We start from the raw sequence: 21849 nt of genomic DNA on the forward strand, positions 1-21849 counted from the left end.
AGGCAGAGATACGAAACTGGTTCTTGGGGCTGCACCTTCCAGGGGAACCTCAACCACCAAACTAGAGGTGATCTCACATGCTCTTTAGCCTAATGAATATGCAAGCATTTTCAAAAAAGCCATGAGAGGCAGGAAATGTCTGTTCAAATTCTTGGTCCTTTTCAGGGCAGGGGAACTTGAACAGGGGATCCCATACCTCAGCTGGTGGTCAACTGTAGGTACCCTCTACTAGAGGGGTGTCTGAACTGGTTTGAGATTGTTACAGTTGGGAAATCCAGAGTGCTTAATCCAGCCTTGGAGACTACAACTCCCAAGATGCCTTGGGAAAAAGAGAGCCACTTCTGCTTCAAAGGGATGAGGGAGTCCATGCAATGGGCTCACTTGGTGGGGAGCTTAGATCCTGCAGAGGTGTGTGTGTGGAGATTTCTTTGTGAAGCTCTTTGCAAGCCAGGACTGCTGCTAAGCTGCTGCTAGAAAGTCGGAAGCTGCTATTGAGAGTCTGCTGGACTTTGGCCTAGCCAGACCAGGGCAGCTAGTGTTGGGCTTCACTGGAGCCAGTGCAGAGAATGTTGCTGTACCCAGAACGACTGAAGTGGGTCTGCAGTGAAGAGCATGTGAGCAGGGTTGTAAACATCTGGTTTTCCACCAGAACTCCTGGTAGAAAAGGACACTGGTGGCTCCAGTAACCAGTGCTGACCAGGCCACTGAAAGTCCAGTTGGCTGTGCAGCAGGATAAGGCAGGCTTCCTGCATGCCCTGGCTCCGCGTGGTCCTTGAAGCAGCGTCATGTCCCCCTCTGTCTCCTAGGCAATAGGGTGCCAAGGAACTCTGTGTGCTGTCCCTGCTCTGAGCTCTGGCTCCCCAGCTCCCATTGTCCAGGAACCACAGCCAATGGGAGATGTGGGGTGGTGCCTGCAGATGGTGCAGCACATTGAGCCACTTGGCTGTGTATCCTCCTAGGAGATGGAAGGAAGACATGCCACTGCTTCCGAGACATTTGAGGTAAGCGACCCTGAAGCCCACATCTCCTAGGGCACTCAACCCTCAACCTCAGCCAAGCCACCTCTTGCACCTCAAAACCCTAATTACCAGCCCACTCCAGAGCCTGTACCCCCAGCTGAAGCCCTAATCCATCTGCACTCCCACCCCCAGGCAAAGCCCAGAGCTTCCTCTCACACTTGGAACCCTCATTTCCGGCCCCACTCCAGAGCCTGCACCCCAGCTGGAGCCCTAATGGCATCCTGCACTCCCACCCCCAGGCACAGCCCACACTTGGAACCCCATTTCAGCCCCCATCGCAGAGCCTGTACCCCCAGCTGGAACCATCACTCCCTCCTACACTCTGATTACTTGGGTCAGCACATAGCCCCTCCTGCACCCAATCCCTCATCCTCAGCCTCACCCAGAGCCTCACTCCCAGCCATAGCCTCATTGCTGCCACAACCCAACCTTGTGCCCCTGCCCAGTGAAATTGAGTGATTCAGAGAAGTGGCAGGAGATGGAGTGAGTGAGGTGGAGAATGTGGTGCTGGGGCTGGGCCAAAACTGTTTGGTTTCTGTATCAGAAATCTGGCAATCCTAAATCTGAGTAATCACACCTCTGTTGTTTGGAAGTGCTTGCAAGGGAATCGGACAGCAATGAGATTGTAGGGTTGTCTGAGTCTCAAAAGAAATCAGGTGGGGGAGGATAGCCTAGTGGTTTGAGCATTGGCCTGCTAAACCCGGGTTGTGAGCTCATTTTGAGTGGCCATTTAGGGTACTGGGTAAAAATCTGTCTGGGGATTGGTCCTGCTTTGAGCAGGGGATTGGACTAGATGACCTCTGAGGTCCCCTAATTCCTATGAGGGGTCTTATCATCACCCAGGGTTACTGATCTCTGGTTGTAAAAACTCCCACCTTCTGAGAGCTTGCAAAGCATTTAATGACCCAAGTTAGCAGCTCCTGCCCTTGTTCCTGGGCTGGATGACTTTATTGACACAGCAAAATGTTGTGCCCAGGTTCAACCATCTTCTAGCAGGCCCATGCAAGTGTCTAGAACTCTTAATTGAGAAGAGGGCACATTCCAGGGTGGGGTAACTGGTGCAGTGCAATGTAAGCTGTTTAAGTTTATTCACTGCTGTACACTGTATTTATTAATTGATTTATTTGTGTGCCTCCCGCTGATTTAAATTGGTTGTGACATTTTAAATTATTCTCAGCCCATTATTTCACATTTCTTAAATTGTTAAATAAAGGTATGTTTGTTCTCATCTAAGTGTCTATCAGCTGTTTATAGTCAGTGCCTTGAGTAAGACCCATTGCAGTAATTAGCTCAGGTTTATTCCTGGAGATTCCTGAGGTATGTCATGGAGTGGATGCAGGACCCAGCCCAGTGGAGGAACCACCAAGATTCCATCTTCGCTGGTTGTGGGTTTCACTGAGCCTTATATACAACATTGTTTGGAACTAAACAACATTTTATAAAAAATAGAACAACATAAATTAAGCAGCTCACATTAAATGCATTAAAACTAGCTAATTGTAGATCTCAAATGTAACTGTAACAGGGAATCATCACTTAGTGGGAATGTGTCTAGCGGGGTCCTTTAGGTCTCAGTACTTAGCCTTCCACTGCCAGATTTTCTCAAATTACCTGGATTGTATTTGTAGTGACACAAAAGTTAGGGCTGTAGAAAAAATGAAATGGCTAGGTCGCTGATTCTGAGAGATCTGAGTCGCTTGGTTACTCTGACAATTGGCTTTTTAATCCAGCTACATGTAAGTGTATGCATGTAGGAAGAATGAATGCGGCCTATTTACAGCATGGGAGACTCTATCTTGGGAAACGTGACTCTGGAAACTTTGAGGTTGTAGTAGAAAATCAGGTGAACATGAGCCTCAGTGCAATGCTTTGGCCAAACAGCTAATTCTCCGTGATGCATAAACAGGGGAATCTCGAGCAGGAGTAGAGGGGTATTTCACACTGTATTTGCTACTGGTGTAACCACTGCTAAAATGCTGTCTACGTCTTCTGTCCACAATCAGAAGGTTACTGATAAATTTGAGATTTCAGAGAAGAGCCATGAAATCATAAAGGATTAGAAAACCTGCCTTACAGTGATGGACTAAGGGAGCTCAATTTATTTTGCTTAGAAAGAGAAAATTAAGAGGTGACTTGATTACAGTGTATAAGTATCTACAAAGAGAACAATTATAATAATATGGCTCTTCAATTAGAGAAAAATATATAACAGATGGAAGATGGCTGAACGTTAAAGCTAGACAATTCAAGCCAGAAGTAGGGCATACACTACCCATTGGACAATTAACCAGGGTCATAGTGGATTCTCTCTCACTGACAATTTTTTAAATCAAGATTGGATATTTTTCAAAAGATCTGTTCTAAGAATTATTTTGGGAAGTTCTGTGGACTGTGGTATACAGGAGGTCAGATGGGGTGATCATAACAGTCCCTTCTGTCTTGGAATCTATGAATCCAGATGCCTGGAGAGAGGCACAGTGCTCATGCGAGAGCCTTACAACAGGTATCAAGGATATTGACATCAAGAACTGAGCTGCCTATAAGGCTTTGTGAACCCAATGGAGCTAAATCTGGGATTGGGCACCTAAAGTGGCATTTAGGCACAACACTCTCTTGTGAATCTAACCCTAACCCTTCTCACAATGAGGAATGAGTCGTGGGTATGTTTCCATTGAGTGCATTAAAGGACATATTTCAAAGGATTCTGGCATTCAGGTCCTAATTCTGAGTCACGTCTGGGAATTAGGAATGTACATACCATGATAAACATGTTGGCTGCCTAAGTCACTTTCAGAAATTTGATCTTAAGCTTGTAAATCTTAGATTTTAGAAAATTATTTAGATTAGATTGATTAGAAAATTATCCTGATTAATTAGGAACAGGTTGCAGCTTATTCACATGGAAAATAATGGGCTTTGTAGATGAAGGTGCTGTTAATGTTTTTAAGAATCTTCCTTCGACTTTGTGAAGTTATATTTGTCAAGGTAGCCTGGCTCAGTCCGTAGTTTGTGATGTGATGCAACAATCCTGCATTTCCCTGGGTGGAATTGTTTGCACTCAATGGCATTTGTGGAGCATTCCTTCATTGGACCAAACTGTGAGGCTTTGCTTGGTTATGAAAGATGGAATTTCGAAGTGCCCACGGACGTAGAACTTTAACAACAACCAAAGATGCAAATATTCTGTGCCAATTGTATCCTATTGAAGTCAACTATTTGGTATTAATTTTAATGGGAGGAAGACACTGCCTGAATAGCTATGATACGGCTTCATACAATGGGATTTGAGGTGAATCAAGGACCAGGTCCCAGGGTTTCCAAAGAAGCTGTAATTTCCCATTTCTTCTTATACTGAATTTTGTTGTCTACAGAAAGGATGAAAACATGGCCTACGGAGGAGGTGAGAATTTTTGTTTTTGACTATATTTCCTTTGGATCTTCTAAATGTGCTGAATCTAGATGAATCCCTTAAATTCCATTATTTTTGAACTGAAATTGCTCTGTTTTAAAGTTGCAAAGCACAGATATTCAACTGAGTGCAGAAAACGCTGATTTGATTAATCAAACTTTTACATTGAAAATATATTGATTCTGTCTAAATTTGAATAAAACATTATCAGAAAGTTTTGTCAATTTATTCGATTCAAAATAATACATGGAAGATATCATTCAACGTACAAAAATGAATTTGTTAGATGATTGAAGTGAACATTCATCATGTATTCATAAAATTCCAACAAACACTTTTGGAATATAATTTTGTGTAATAAATCAGATATTTTCCTTTTCATGCCTGGTTTGTGATTAAATGAAATTTTGAAATCTTTGTATTTACCATGGGGTATATAAATTCTGTGTTTTGATCAAATATAGTTAATAATATGAAAAAGGAAATAATTCCTCAGCTCTGATCTCACTCATTGAGTTTACACTGATGGACATGTGGACTTCGTGAACTGACGGTGTAGATCAGATAGGGTAGATGTTTAGCTACATAGCTTTCCTCCTGTTTTTTAGTGCATAACTGCATTAATTGCAATGAGTTTCACAGGGATGTCCTAAATACTGTAATTTGACAGGTTTCGAGTAGGCAGCGTGTTAGTCTGTCTCCGAAAAAGAACAGGGGTACTTGTGGCACTTTAGAGACTAACACATGTATTTTCAGCAGATTTCGTGGGCTACAGCTCACTTCTTCGGATGCAATTGATGAAAGAGTCTTAGGAGACTGTCAATATATTTATTCAGTAATAAATCATTATGGACTTTTGGTGAGACTCAGGTACAATTTTAGTGAGGAGCAGGTCTCAAATATAAATGAAATGAAAAATGCACTCAATAAAACTGATTCCCATACATATACAATCAAGGAGAAATAATTTTTACAATCTAGATCTAGATGTTACACAAGGAGAGACAAGTGTTCTCATCTTCCTTACCATAATATAATGTTACTGCAATTCATTTGGTTCAGTGAAGCTACTCCTGATTTTACATATATATTAAGCTTAGAAAAGGGACAACTAATGAGGAAATGTTCGACTTCTATCAAATCATGAATGGTGCGGAGAAAATGAAAAGGGAAGTCTATTTACTTATTTGCATAACATACAAACCAGGGTAACTCAATGAATCAATAGCAGCATGTTTAAGACAAGCATAAGGAATTATTTCTTCATATGTACACAGTGATGCGTGGAACTTATTGCCAGGAGATTTGTAAAGACCAAAGTATAAATGGGTTAAAAAAAAACTAGATAAGTTCATGGAGGATACGTCCATCAATAGTTTATCGAAGATAGCCAAGGACACACCCTGCTGCTGGGTTTCCTAAGTATCTACTATCAGAAGCTGGACTGGATGAGAGAGGATAGCATTCATTATGGCTTCTGTACGGTTCATCTCCTTTGATCATCGTACACTTCCACTGTCAGAGAGACAAGTATTGGGCTGATGGACATTGATTTGACTCCGATGAGCACCCTTACTTTCTGAAGTAAAAATAGAATGATAAAATGAAGAGGATTAGTAAAGTTTTATGATGTGAGGAAAGGGGAAAGTTAATGGGTAGATAAAGTGGGGCACAAACAGAGGTGCAGGGATGAAGAAAGAGAGGACAAAGTAAATCAGATCAGGGTTACTGGCACTGAAGACAATGGACTGTTATCAGTTTCGTGGAGAAGAGAGGAGAAACAGCATTAGATTATGTGTGTGTGTGTGATGTGATTGTGTGGTGTGTTGTGTGTGCTATAGGTAGCACAGTGAATAGCATAACCTCCACATGTGCTTTTCATGTAGAGGTTGGAATTGCATACAGTGAATATTACGATAAACCTGTCCATATGCTCAGTTGAAGTATATTGGCGTAGCTTCCCAGATTGTGCACATTCCTAGGAGAGATTAAATAAATGGATATTATTTTAATGTACATGTTCCAGAAACTTGAGTGCAGATTTTGAAATTACTTCTACCAGTGTAACTCTGTTCAACCTGATTCTGGTGGCACTCTGTTTATATAAGGTCATTGATCCAAGTAATTGTGATCCAAGTATTTTTTTCTTCTGATGCTAGTATAAAACAGGTGCATTTCCACTGAGTTTATTAACAATACATATATAAAGCCAGTGTACTGAGCAAGAATGGAAACCATTGACTTCAGTGAAGTTACTCTGGATTTACTGTGTTGTGATAAAAAATTTGGTCCAAATGTGTCAGTCCTGAACAGTCCTGATCAGAACGCAGAGTTATGGTTCCATGGAGAGAGAGTGAAAGAACATAGATTAATAGATAAATAATTTAATTCAGGCATACAAACTAATATGTAGTTTTTCTTTTATTTCTCAAGATGACTATGTTGATCAAGAAAAATGAGAATAAAAGACCTCTGTGACTGAGTTTGTCATACTTGGCTTCTCTAACCACACAGACGGAATATCATTCTGTTTGTGGTGTTTCTATGCATATACATCATCACAATGCTGGGCACATCCTCTAATCATTGCCATAGTGTTGATCCAGCCCTGTCAACCCCCATGTATTTCTTTCTCGGGAACTTGTCCTTCCTGGAATTGCATATACCTCGGTCACTCTGCCAAGATGCTGGCCAACCTCCTCTCAGAGACAAACATCTCCTTGCTGGTTGTGCTGTACAAATGTATTTCTTTCTATTTTGGAGAACAGAGTGCTTCCTCCTAGCTGCTATGGCCTATGACGCTACTGTGCCTATGCAAACCCACTGCGCTACACGGCCATCATGAATAAGAGGGTTTGCATCCAGTTGTGGTCATTATCTGTGCATGCTGGTGGGCCCTGGAGCACACAATCTTTATTTTCACACTTCCTTTTGTGGACCCAATGTTATCAACCACTGCTTGGTGAGATCAGCCGCTGCTGAAGCTGTATGCGACACCTACTGGAATGAGATCCAGGTCATCGTGGGTGCTGCTATCATCCTCATTCTGCCATTGTTGCTGATCCTGGTCTCCTACACCTTTGTCATCTCACCATCCTTAAAACTAGCTTGCTGAAGGCAGGTGCAAGTATTCTCCACTGCTCCCACCTCATTGTGGTGACGTTGTTCTATGGGATGGCCCTTATCATGTACGTGCGCCCCAAGTCCAGCTTTTCTCCAGATGTGAACAAGTTACTCTCTCTGTTCTACTCAGTGGTGACTCCGATCTTGAACCCCATTATCTACAGCCTCAGGAACAAGGAGGTGAAAGATGCCTTGAGGAAAACAGGAATGAAGATATTCAGTTAAGATAGAGATTATTTTCCTTCATCAGGTTTGTCATCCGTGGATTGTCTAAACTGTAAGGGGACTTTACAGCTCTGAAGAGACCAACTGGCATCTGAACTCTACAAATAATTTCCCTTTATCAAACTGGTCAACCTGTTCTGAAGTATTGTATTTCCAGGAAATTTTTCATTAATATTTTGAATGTTGACAAAATAAATGAGGAAATATTAATTAATTTATTCATTTGAAATCCCCTTCTGGCCTTAAAAGCAATTAATTCTATTAAAATAAAGAAAAAGAAAGGAAAAATTTGAAATGTCATCTCTCCCCTTCCCATTGTTTGAGCAGCTGTAATTCTGTAATTCAAGTATATCTGAATTTTATGAAAAAATCTTCCTTATTTTAATCAGAACTGGTTGAAATTTCCCATATGACCTTTTTCTTCTGAAAGCTGATGATTGAAATGTGTGTTGGGTAGGGAAACTTTCATGGGACATCCGAGGTCTAAGAGTAAATTTGCATTGTTGGTTTGATTCTTGCCTGGGCAATCCAGGGTTGCTTTATAGTTAAATCAAATGTAAGTTTATTAAATAAAGCACAGATATTCAAATGATAGTAGGCAGAATCATTGGAAACCAATGGTTACATATAAAATAAAATCATAACTGTGATATAGAAACCCAACACTGGGCAAGAAGGGGTTAAGGGATTATTTTGGGCTGAGCCAATGCTCCCTTCCGGGTCCTACATGCAGCAAATGCTCTATCTGCTGGAGGCATTCAAAAACAGGGATTTAACTCATTTGAGTGGCAGAGGTGGAGGTGAGCAGACCTGTAGCCCACAGCTCCAGCAGCGCAGAGCAGAGGGAAGCATAAAGGCTCTCAGACAATTGCCCAAATGGGCCCTCCCTGAGGGAAGGGAGGACCCACCCTAGAGACAACCAGAGAGGGAAGTATTCTGTGGATCTTGGACATTGGTAACCCTCTTCTTTTGGTTTGGATTTCCCCACCAGGGGAAAGCCTTGGATGAAACACTCCGGGGCAGGTGGAACAAACAAGAGGTTGCCAGGGCCCAGTCGCAGAGGGCCAGAGTAGCAGGTGAAGTGGAGGACTCAGGCTCCTCTCCTCACAACCCTTGGCAGCAGCTGTTGCAGCCATCCCATAGGCCATGCTCCCAACCAGACCCTGATGAAAGGACTATACTTAACACATTCTCCACAGAGACGAGATTAATTAACAACACACGTCAGGAACCAAGGAAGTGAAAGATGCTTCAAGAAAACAAGAATGAAAGACGTCCAGAGACAGGACACGAGACGGGGATTGTTGGTTCTATTACTACAGAGAATACACATTACAGTAGTTTAATATTCCAGGTACCCGTCCTCATGCTGAGGAAGGCAACAAAAGTGGCGGATCACTACAAAAGTAATTTTCCCTCTGTTGATACCTCAAACCCATTGCAATGAGATAAAGGCCACTTCCACCTTGACAAATTGAACTAGTTAGCACACGACCCCCAAACTTTGGTAAGACAACTCCCATCTTTTGAACTGGCGAATAATATATACTGTACGATTTTCCCTCCATGCAGCTGATGATTGGGTTTAGCCCACAAAAGAAGCAGCCAAAAATACATGTTAGCTCTAAGTGCCACAAGGCTCCTGTGTGTTTACTGATACAGACTAACATGGTTACCACTCTGAAAAAAAACCAAGACTTCTTACCAGACCTCAGAGGAAAATTCCTTCCTGACCCCAAATAGGGTGATCAGTAGACCCTTAACATGTGGGCAAGACCACCAGGCAGAGACCTGGAAAAAACTCGTAGTAACTCAGAGCCTCTCCTCGTTCATGTCTCTATTGAGGACTTCAGTAATCTCAGCCTGAGGTTAGGGGTCGCTTACAGATTGTGTGATGGTGTCTGGGGCCTGCAATTGCAGGAGAGGTTCAGACTGAGATGCACGATGGCCTTTCTGACCCTTATAGTCTCTGAGCCTATGAGTAACAACATCACAAGACCAATAAAGTAACACCCAGCACTTACAGCCAGGCTGGCTGTGACCTCCTGTTTCATGAGAAAAAACCAATTGTGGCTTGGATCCTGGGGAAGATACAGGAATGTGTTGCACCCCTAGAATATCAAACTGCCCTTTGTTCTGTATTCATAAACAAGAGGCCCTCCTGCTGATGATTATTCCTGTATATGATTTCTTCTAGATATCACATCCTTAATCAGAACTTAGCCATATGCAAGTAAGTTAAAAATGAGGCAACAATACCAGTGCACACATGACATACAAGATAACATCGGTACCAACTACCTGAAGGGCCCATGTCCTAGGTGTGTCACTCCTGGTAAACTTCCTTACCTTCAGACGCTTAAGAATGTCATTTCCAGTATAGATGCATAGTTTTAAAATATGCCATCCATGCATTTCACAGAATTATGATGGTCCACAGGGCTGCTACATGCCATCTGTTGGTGAACTCATATGCAGTAACCTGACTATAGAACCCTTAAAATAACCTGCCTGCTACCTGCAAGCCTCTCTGAAAGTTAGCAAGAAAAGGTTGCTGTTCACAGTTGGTCAGTTTATAGACTCAAAGACTCATAGACTCGTAGTCAGAGGGACCAATATGACATCTAGTCGTGACCTCCTGCACAAAGCAGGCCACAGACCCACTCACACACTTTTATAACAACCCCTAACCCATGACGAGTTGAAGCCTCAAATTGTGGTTTGAAACCTCAAGCTGCAGAGAACCACCAGCAAGTACACCATGCCCACGCTGAGCAGGAAGGCGAAAACCTCCAGGGCCCCTGCCAATCTGCCCTGAAGGAAATCCTTCCCGACCCCAAAATGGCGATCAGCTAAACCCTGAGCATGTGGCAAGACTCACCAGCCAGCACCCGGAAAGATCCTGCAGTAACTCAGATCCCATCCCATCCAGCATCCTCACAGACCATTGAGCACTTATCTGCGAAATATCCAAATCAATTGCCCAAATTAACTACCCATCATATCACCCTCCATACTTATCAAGCTTAGTCAAAGCCAGATAAGTCTTTGCCCCACTCTTCCCTTGGAAGGCTTATCCAGAACTTCACTCCCTAATGGTTAGAACCTTCATCTAATTTCAAGTCTAAACTTCCTAATCCAGTTTGTAGCCTGTCTTGTGCCTACATTAGTACTAAGCTTAAATAATTCTCTCCCTCCCTAATGTTAATCCTCCGATATTCATAGAGCAACATATCCCCCCGGAGTCTCTGTTTGGCTAGCTAACAAACCACTCTTGAGTCCCTTTCATAAGGCAGGTTTCCACTCGGACACCGAGAGCCCTTCGACCGTTCCAGGTTTGAATCATCTCTTAAACATGGACACCAGAACTGCACCACAATATTCCAGGGGGGTCCACCAGCGCCTATAAACGTACTAACACCTCCTTCCCTTGCCTGGAAATACCTCGCCGAGCACCCTAAAACGCATGCTTTAATGCCATATCGCATTGGCGGCTCATAGACATCCTGCTACAACCATACCCCAAGTCTTCTCCTCCTCTGTTGCTCTCAACTGATGCGGCCCCAATGTATATCTAAATTCTTATTATTAATCCCTAAGTGATGACCTTCACTTTTCACTATTATATTTCATCCTATACTATTACTCTAGTTTACAAAGTGGGTCCTGGGACATGAAAAATCCGTCATTACAGGATCTTTTTGCCCCTGGTACTTCATTGTAGCCAGGTTCATTGAGTATAGATTTTTCCTTCTGAAAGGCCTAAGTGGTCCACAGAGCGCATCTAGGCGAGCCAAGGCTCCTCTTACAATGGTGGAGGGAAATAGAAGCCACAAATAAATGACCATAAGCCAGAATGCTGAGTTGGGAATGCCTAATCCAGCTAATTGAGAGCCGAGTTGAGGGTGTGTGCGAGGCCCTGCCCCTCAACAGGAGTCAGTGTCAAAGTCCAGACTGAAGAAAGTACTTCCATGCTTGGTTCCACAACCAGGAATTCTCTCAAGAGTTAGGTGCTTCTGGGGCTTGCAAAAAAAACCAAACCAACCAAACAAAAACAACGAGAGGAGGAGGGTGTGCAGGAGAAGCTGTCTCAGAACCTTTGAGCTCAGTGACTAGGCACTCACATGGGGATGTGGAGACCCCCTGCAGTTCCGTTCCCATCTGTCTGATGAGGAGAAGAGATTTGTATCAGGTTTCTCACATCACAAATGAGTCATAACCCTGGTTACAGGAATCCTGAGTGGGTTCTCTTGGTCTCTCTGTTGGAGCGTCCACTTGAAATAACAACTAAAAGTCATTGGAGCAAGGCAACGAGACCCAGGGCTCTCCTTCCAGGGGATACAATAACACCACAACAGGAAAGTCAGTCTCACACACTCCTGCCCCCAGAAATACGTGCATAACCAAAAAATCAGCTTCAACAGAAAACTGAGCCAACCATACTGGAATGACTGACGGCATTCACATGAGAGAAGGGAACCTCTGTCAATTCCTCTCGTTTGTGAGATCGGTGAGGGGTGGGATGCGAAAGGGGTTGTTCCGATCCAAGTTGGGTACCCTACCCATAGCTAAAATTCGAGGATGGTCTCACCGGGCTGTTTGTTTTGAGCGTGTAGTGCCGCACTGTGACAATTGTCATTCATCTTCCTGAACCACCAGACGATGAATCTGCATTCTGTTTGTGGTGTTCCTATGTATGCTGCATGGTCCACAGTGCTGGGCACACTCTCATCATCATCGGCTTGTCAATCCCACACCACTTCACACACCAGTGGACTTTTCCTTAGGCATGCCTCTGACCTCGGTTACACCTCAGCACTACCCAAGATGCTGGCCAACCTCTCGTCAGAAAATAAAAATATTCATTCCAGGTTTGCATGCAGATGTTCTTCTTTCTAATTCTTGGATGACTGAAATGCTTCTCTCCTGGGTTCTGTGGCATGACTGCACGAGTGCAATATGGTAACCCCATTGCGCGATGTGCCAATTAGAATACAGAGAGTTGCAGCCAGCGACAAGGTTGGGACTGCCAGCTGACAGGTGGTTTGTGGATCTGTGGCATGCTGGTGGCAGTGAGGCACACAACCTCTGTCTTCACACTTCCTTTTTGTGGGTTTAATGTGATCAACCACTTTTTCTGTGATATCCAGCCAGTTATGAAGCTGGTGTGCTGGAACACCTACTGGATTGAGATCCAGATCTTCGTGGTTGCCGCTTTCACACTAATGATGCCATTGTTGCTGAGCCTGGTGTCCTACATCTGTATCATCTCCACCATCCTGAGAATTAGGTCCTACATCTGTATCATCTCCGCCATCCTGAGAATTAGGTCCACTGAAGGCAGGCGTAGAGGCTTCTCCACCTATTTCTTACACCTCATCGTGGTGACATTGTGCTACAGGACTGCCCTTATCATATATGTACACCCCAAATTCAGCTATGGTCTGGATGTGGACAAGTTGTCCTCTCTTTTCTTTTCAATGAGGATTTCACTCTTGAACCCCATTTATCTACAGCTTCAGGAACAAGCAGGTGAAAGATCCTTTGAGGAAAATAACAATGAAAATATTTTTAAAAAATCAGATAATTTTCCTTCAGTCACACGAGCCTCTGAAAAATATCTCCCAAGTAGTGCCTCAATCATAATGGAGATGTTTCCTTTGTGTAATATAGTGCTGGTGAAATTTACTGAATTTTGTTTTTCCATGAAATTTTACCTTTAAGGTTTTAATTTTAACAAAAGAAATGAGGGAAAAATTCATTTTTAGAATATTATTGTATTATTACTTGAATCCTCCTCTGGCCTTAAAATCTATTAATATTTTAGGGGAAAAAACAAAATACAAAATAAAAAGACATTGCTTTACCAGGTATAATTCATAAACATTTCAGTTCAATAGAAAATTGCCCTTGGATGGTTGACTTTTTCTGAATTTCTCAAATATTTTGTCAGAAATGTTGATGATAGAAATTGGTAGGAGGAAAAGGAACTCAAAATATTTTACCTTTTTTTTTTTGATAATGAGCCAGCTCTAACCATTATATTTTATGACACCAGTGGTCCTCTTTCTTATAGGTAGTTTGACTTGGGCTGCTGTAGCGGGGACTTCAGTATTGCATAGGTGGTTTAAGAGCAGAGCTGGACAATAATTGGAATTTCTGTCCCCCAGGAAAAGCTGACATTTCAACATTTGTTTTCATTCCAAATGAGGATAAAAAAAAATAAAAGTTTTAAATTTTTCACAGAATTGAAATTCTGAAAAATTGTGATTTGGAAATATTGAAACATTTTATTAAGAACATAAGAATGGCCATACTGAGTCAGATCAATGGTCCACCTAGCCCATTATCTTGTCTTCTGACAGTAGCCAATGCCGGGTACTTCAGAGGGAATGAACAGAACAGATAATCAACAACTACTAAGGCTAGGGACACCATCCCTGTCCATACTAGCTACTAGATAATGATGGACCTATCCCCATTAACTTATCTAGACTGTTATCTAGGTCTTTTTGATTGTTATAGTCTTGGCCATCACAACATCCTCTGGCAAAAGTTCACAGGTTGACTGTGCGTTGTGTGAAGAAATACTTCCTTTTGTTTGTTTTAAACACTGCTGCCTATTAATTTCATGTGTGACCCTTAGTTCTTGTGTATGAGAAGGAGTAAGTAACACTTCTTATTTACTTTTCTGACACTAGTCTTGATTTTATAGACCCTATCATGTCATAATACATTTTGAGATTCCAGCAATAAAATGTTTATTTTTGGTTCATTAAGCTGACAATGGCTCCATTCTCCCATCTGAACAGGCTCATTGAATACTATTCCCTCATAATCCATCCAGAGACATATGATCCCATGATGCATCATGGAATGTGGGAAGGTGGAATTCACATTGTATACCGGTGATGTAGACCTTCAGGGAGCCTGGCCCTTAAGCAAGAATGGGGGCTGGAATTACAACTCCCAGAAGGCAATGCACTGATAGGGAAATGCAGTTTAATGTTTTTTGAACTGTTTGAAACAAATAATTTGGGTCAGTTTCAAGAAACAAATATTCTCATCTGAGTCGAACTGACTCAAACCTAACATTCCCATTTCAAATTTCTGTCGGAATTCATTTTTGTGGAAACTGCATTTCTGCCAGAAAATCATCCTACAAAAATTCCCAAGCACGTCTACTTAAAACCTTCCTATTTGACTTTGGTCTTAAATTGCAGCATTGGAGGTTTTTAAAAAAACAGTTAGACAATCAACTGTCAGGGAAGCTTAGATAATACAAGTCCTGCTGTGAGTGCAGGGGACTGGACTAGAAGATCTGTCAAGGTCTTCCAGTCCTACGTTTCTATGATTCTGTGATTCTCTGCTATTTCAAAGAGATCAATTCATATTTTCTCCAAGTAGACACTTAAGACATAATCAAGGCATTCCTCAACCTTCTATTTGTTAAGAAGAATAGATTGTTGTACAATGTATACGGGATAATAGACTAGGGTGCAGCAGAAGGTGAGGCACTGAAAGGGCAGCATATGTATAATGGCACTAGGTGCACAGAGTGGGGTGGGAAGGGCAGCTATTCGTATAATGGCAAGGGCAGCAGAGGGTGTGGTGGGAGGGCAGTATCATAATGGACACTTGAGGCACAGAAGATAAGGGAAGAGAAGAGGACAGGACACACTGTATATTTGTAAGATCATGTCACAAATTGCACAAAACTAGAGGCTGAATTGAGAAGTTTTTAGAGCAGGTTTCAACCTTTTTTCATTTGTGGACCCCTGATAAATTTTGAATGCAGGGGAGCCTTTTGGAATTTCAAGCTGTGGTATCCAGACCCCTGCCATAGAAGTCTGAGACCGAAAACTGACTGAACAGAATCACTATAACCTTGACATGTTTGGATGCATGAGAAAGGTGCTAAACTGTGGGCATCTGGTAATGACAACACTCCGGTTTTGTCCTGTAGGAAAGTAGTCAAATGCTTTTGATTTATCTGAAAATGGAATTCCTTTTTTGGGATCTGAAACTTTATTTTCGTAGTCATTTTTGTGACCCTTAGACTTAGTCTGTGGACACAGTTTGAAAACCACTGTTTTAAAAATTTGGCCATGAACTATGAAAATAATCCATCTCCTGGTGGCTCCACTTGAAACTTTGAAACATGGGTAGGCAACCTACGGCACATGTGCCAAAGGCGCACGCAAGCTGATTCAGTGCCACTCATGCTGGCCAGGTCCTGGCCACCGTCTGGGGACTCTGCATTTTAAAGTAATTTTAAATGAAGCTTCTTAAACATTGTAAAAACCTTAGTTACTTTACATACATAGTTTATTATATATTATAGACTTATAGAAAGAGACTTCTAAAACATTAAATGTATTACTGGCACATGAACCTTAAATTAGAGTGAATAATGAAGACTCGGCACACCACTTCTGAAAGGTTCCTACCTCTGTTTGAAAGAAACAAAACAAAAAAAAAACATTGGTCAAAAGATATCTCATTTTCCACCTTAGGCGACTAGACAGATCTCTCTTCAGGGATCACAATGTAATGGATAAAACTGGTTTTTCACAGCTACATAAACATGTTATAGATCCCTTTGGTAGCATGTGCCACAATACTTGTGAGATCCTGAAACAGGAAGAGTGGAAGGTGGGAGGAGAGTGAGAAAGAATAAAAATCCCGGGTCTCTTTGATTTGAAATTAACAATAACATGGACCTACATCAAGAAAGAGCTTCTTTCAGGTATGAATGATGACAAGGATCACTGTAATTAGTGAGTATTATTTAGTTATGATTGCTATTACAGTGCACAGGTACATATGTGATATCTGTCTTAGACATAGCTGGATGCAGGATGATGGATGGAAGCTGTGAACTACATGTGTGTGTGTGAGAGCAATTGAATGGAATATATATTATCACTGTTCAAGACGGAACAGATGAAGTGTCTCTTTCAAAACAGGTAAATTTTTAATTCTATATTTTGTGGAATTTCACCAAAATAATCCATTTCCTAAAAGTAAATAAAATAAAATAAACATATTTTTATTGAAAAAGAGATAATTGCCAAAGTGTTATTTTTAAAATTATGTTTGACAACCAAAAACAAAACAAATCAAAAAAAAATTGAGATTTTGGTTTTTCAGTGAAAACTCAAACACCTTCAAAACTATTGAAGAAATGAGAAACACTTCATTTTCATCAAAATTGTCCATGAGGAAAAATTTCCCAACCAGTCTTTTGTTTCTGGCAAACTTCTCATCTTTGTATTGTTACATAAGAACATAAGATGGCCTACTCATCAGACGAAGGTCCATCTAGGTGCTTCGGAGGGAATGAACAGAACAGGTAATCACCAAGTGATCCATCCCCATCGCCCGTTCCCAGCTTCCAGCAAACAGAGGCTAGGGACACTTCAGAGCATGGTTTGGATCCCTATCAAGTTTTCTTTTGAAGCTGCTATAGTTTTGGCTTAAGAACATTCTGTGGCAAAGAGTTCCACAGATATAGCTAGAGGCTCAGATACCTCCTCGTTAGCCTTATATTCTAGGATGCATTTCATCAGGCCTGTGACTGTAGGCATCTTACTTTCTAAGTGATTTTTAACTTGTTCTTTCTTTATTTATCTTCCTAAACCTACCCCTTCCTTAGCATTTTCTATATTTTCTGTCTTAATTATCTATCCTTCTTAATGATCCCAACATTCTGTCACTTTTTTTAAACTGCCACTGCACATTGAATGGATGTTTTCGAGACTATCCACAATGACTCCAAGATCTCTTTCTTGGTGGTAACGAATATTTGACCCATCATTTATAATGTTATTGGGATATGTTTTTCATGCATATATATTTTAAATGTCCATTCTTGTAATCCTTGTTATTGTCCAGATCTGAATCCCTCATTTCTACTTGTATCTCTTTTGAAATGGCGCTAGCAAGAATCAGAACACCAACATTCCACTTGGAGATATTCTGTTTAGTAGATCAAATGGCATTAGATATTTTCATGTTACTCTTCAACACATTACGTATGCATCCAAGCGGGAATTGTCAAAGGATTTAGGTGACAGAAAGCCATGTGTGTCCTTTAAAATAAAAGCTAGTAAGACATTTGCCATCAACTTTACAACCTGGGTAAATTCTTCATGTCTCAGTCATAGATTCATCAATGGCAAGCCCAGAAGGAACCATGTGATCATCTAACTGTCCTCCTGCAGAACACAGGCCAGAGAACTTCCTGATATTCATATAGAAGAGATTTTATAAAAACATCCAGTCGTGATTTAAAATGGAGAGTGGGAAACAGAGGAATTGTTCCCCTTCCCCCGTCAAGGGTGGTTGAATAACTAATCAATGTTTGAGAGACAACATAGGTGAAATCATCTTCCTGTGAACCTCTACCACTTTTTCCTCTAATATCCTGGACAACATAGCTACCACACAACTGCATACACTAACTAATGTGTGTGAGTTCACAGTTACAGTGCTAGCTGCATCTGTGCCTTTTCTGAGAAGCCTCAGTCTTGGTCTCTGACCTTTCCCTGCCTGGATGGTATACTGGTGCTTCTCCCACTCTTAAAAGGGGATGGAGACACTTGCCCTATGCACAATACTACTGGCACCCTGCGGCCAGTTGGGCCAAGAATGAAATGATGCTGTACCCGGTGGTTAACATGCTCACTTGAGTGGGAGACCAAGGATCGCCTACCCTTTGCTGAAATAGATATATACAAAACAGAAGATCAGGAGAGAGTTTGAGAGAGAGAGCTCCCCCATAGCCAGTGGTAGGGCTCTCTCTAGTATTCCCAATTTCAAATCCTTTCTCACTTCAGGCACACTGGGAATCAAAGTGGGTCTTCGCACATGCGCATAAGTCCCCTAACCACTTGGGTAAAGATTACAAAGAATAACCACCATCACCCCTCCCCTGGTATTTTGTGAATTCTTTACTTACTTTGCCCTGAAAAATGAACCACAAAGTTCTAGATCAAAATTGAAATAAAATTTCTATTTGGACATTGCCAAAAATGTTTCACTGTTTGGTTCCATGAAAACTATTTGAAAACTCTGCAATGAACTTCAGTCTGCGGTTTTCAGTTGAATAACTTTTGTCTGAAAAATTTCACCAGCTCTAATTTACACTACTGACCAATGTAAATCTCTTCCTCTGAACTCGGATCAATAGATGGAAGTTTTAGGCAATTGATGGATATACCGCCAGACCACAGAAGGAGATTTTCATCCTTCCTTTCTGCTGTTTTCTCCAAACCTCCTCTTATATGTAGTTACTATTATTTTCCACAAAAACTACCATGACCAATTGGTGCAAATTGCACTGATTTTTCCTTTTAAACTTTCTTTTTTTTGGTCACCTTATGCCCAGGTCTGAGTTTGCTGCTCCCTCAATGAATTTATCAAGAGCCACTCGTAATTGGATGAAGTTGTGACATTTGGCAGTCTATATGGTTTATAAAAATATGATCATAAGTTGAAATAATAAATTGATATTGCTTCAATGCAAAGGTCTCTTTGAAGGTTATTTGAAGCTTATTTACGAGTATGATCATCCTATTGTATAATAAATTCTCTTGTATCTGGGACTAAAAATATGAAAATTAATTTTGAGGGCCTATTGTAATTTATGCAGTTTGGGCCATTAATGGTGGTTGGAATCTTAATGGTCCCAACCAGGACAATTGACTGGGCTCTGTTGCAAGCAACCTTTCCTGTGAGTTCAGGCTGGGAGGAATTAGGGTTGGAGTCTTACAGTGACATGAGATCATGTCAATGAACTGGAATCCATCTTTAACCTGTGCTTTTTCCAGGTGTGAAACAAGAGAAGACCAAGGCATTCCCACCTTATACAAAAAGGGGTGGAACGAACGATGAGGCAGAGGCCATCATGAAGAATTCCCTAGCTACCAGCTTAGCTGGAACAAGAGCTGTACAGGATAAAGAATTTGCCCAGGGTACACTGCCAAGATGTTTGTCTGGGAAAAAACCTTACTGAAGCATCTCTGAGGGTGAGATTATCTGTATTCAGTTGGTTAGACATGGATTTTGCGGTTTCATATCTTTATTTTTTCTTTGGAGCACTACTTTGTTCTGTCTGTTACTACTTGAACCACTTAAACTCTACTTTCTGTATTTATAAAATTACTTTTACTTATTAATAATCTAGAGTATGTATCATACCTGAGGAGCAAAAAAATGTGATATCTCTCTATCGTGTAATAGAGGACAACAATTTATGAGTTTTATTTCTTGTTTAGACCTTTTTGGAGTTGGGCATCTGAGTGCTAAAGGGGCAGGCGCACACTTCATGTGAGCTTGTTTTCAGGTAAACCTGCAGCTTTGGGGCAAGTAATTCAGACCCTGGGTCTTTGCTGGAACAGACAGGAGTGTCTGGCTCAACAAGACAGGGTGCTGAAGTCCTGAGCTAGCAGGGAAGGCAGGGGCAGAAGTAGTCTTGGCACATCGGTTGGCAGCTCTCAGGGAGGTTTCTGTGATCCAGCCTGTCACGAAAGTTACTCCTGAAGAGATCAGAATTAGCACCATTGACTTTAATAGGTTTATTCTTTGTTGACATGAGGTGTAAGTGACAGAAGAATTAGGCCCATATGCTTGAAATGAGTGAGGCCACCTATATTCAGACTGAAGAAAGTACTTTTCCTCCCTTCATTAATCTAAATATCCATCTATCCCGGTATTAGCTCATCTATCTGTAACCCATGCACACTGAGTGTGGAGCTGTGTCCCCCTCTGCTGGTGACTGGGCCACATAGAGGTTGATGGGCGTTGGCTAACAGAGATGGCTTTTTTAGCATAAACAGTAGAGGTTCATGTGTTAAGTTCCAGAGGTCTCAGGGCCATGGTGCTTCATATCTATTTATTTTATAAGGTTTCCCATCACCATGGTGTCTGAGTGCCTTTTCACTTCCTTAGGAGGTGAAAAATCCTGATGACATGAAAGGAAGAAACCAATCCACTGCAATTGAGTTCATTCTCCTAGGATTTTCTGGTCTCTCTAACCGTCCAGTTTTACTCTTTGTGTTGGTCCTAGTTATGTACATGATCATCCTGCTGGGGAATGCTCTCATAGTTCTTATAACATTTGCTGAGCCAGCCCTTCACACCCCCATGTATTTTTTTCTCCGGAACTTATCCTTCCTGGAGATCTGCTACACTTCAGTGACTATCTCTGAAATGCTGGTCAACCTCCTCACCAGGGAGAAAACCATCTCATTTTCCAGTTGTGCTGCACAGATGTATCTCCTCATCTCCCTAGGTGGCACAGAGTGCTGTCTGCTGACCCTGATGGCATATGACCGATATGTGGCCATATGCCGCCCGCTGGTGTACACTGCCATTATGAACAAAGGTGTTTGCATGCAGCTTGTGGGCATTGCATGGCTAAGCAACAGCCTTGTGACACTAATGCATGTCACATGGATATTTAATTTCCCCTTCTGCCCGTCTAATGAGATTGACCATTTCTTCTGCGATGCTCCACCTGTACATGAGCTGGTCTGTGGAAACACCTACAGGATTGAAATTGAAGCCCTTACCTCAACTGTATTATTTGTCGTGATCCCATTTGCACTGATACTTTGGTCCTACATTTGCATTTTGGCCACAATCCTGAAGATGCCATCTGCTGAGGGGCAGCGTAAAACCTTCTCTACTTGCTCCTCACATCTCACTGTGGTGTTCTTGCTCTTCAGCACAGCTGGTCTCACCTACTTCCAGCCCAAGTCCAGTAGTTCACCCACTACCAGAAAATTCTTGTCCCTCTGCTATACCATCCTCACACCGTTGTTAAACCCAGTTGTTTACAGCCTGAGGAACAATGAAGTTAAAGGAGCGCTAAGGAGAACCTTTGGCAGGACATTATCTTCCTGGGGACAGCTGTGATTTTGAGATGAATGACTCTGGACTGAAACTTGCAGATCTGAATGTGATCCCAGAATTGGCCCCGAGAATTGGGATTACAATCTGGATCAGCATCTGCCTTTGCAATTCAAAAAGATTCTTGAAAACTGTTCCTCTTCATTAAGACTGTGT

The 21849-nt window shown here is 41.8% G+C and overlaps 2 protein-coding genes across 10 annotated transcripts in view; both read left to right on the plus strand.

Annotated features, from left to right (window-relative positions):
• PNPLA7 (patatin like domain 7, lysophospholipase) overlaps positions 1–21849 on the plus strand; it is a 557191-nt gene that overhangs the window by 123553 nt on the left and 411789 nt on the right. The window lies entirely within an intron of this gene.
• LOC116816189 (olfactory receptor 10A4-like) lies at positions 20752–21699 on the plus strand. The gene has a single exon (XM_032765230.1). The coding sequence runs from the start codon at positions 20752–20754 to the stop codon at positions 21697–21699; it is 948 nt and encodes a 315-aa protein (XP_032621121.1).

Source organism: Chelonoidis abingdonii, chromosome 24 (assembly GCF_003597395.2).
Source record: "Chelonoidis abingdonii isolate Lonesome George chromosome 24, CheloAbing_2.0, whole genome shotgun sequence".
NCBI lineage: Eukaryota > Metazoa > Chordata > Testudines > Testudinidae > Chelonoidis > Chelonoidis abingdonii.

Bases quoted from the DNA above. Each gene is read 5' to 3' on its own strand.
- LOC116816189 (XM_032765230.1), top strand. From the start codon at position 20,752: ATGAAAGGAAGAAACCAATCCACTGCAATTGAGTTCATTCTCCTAGGA.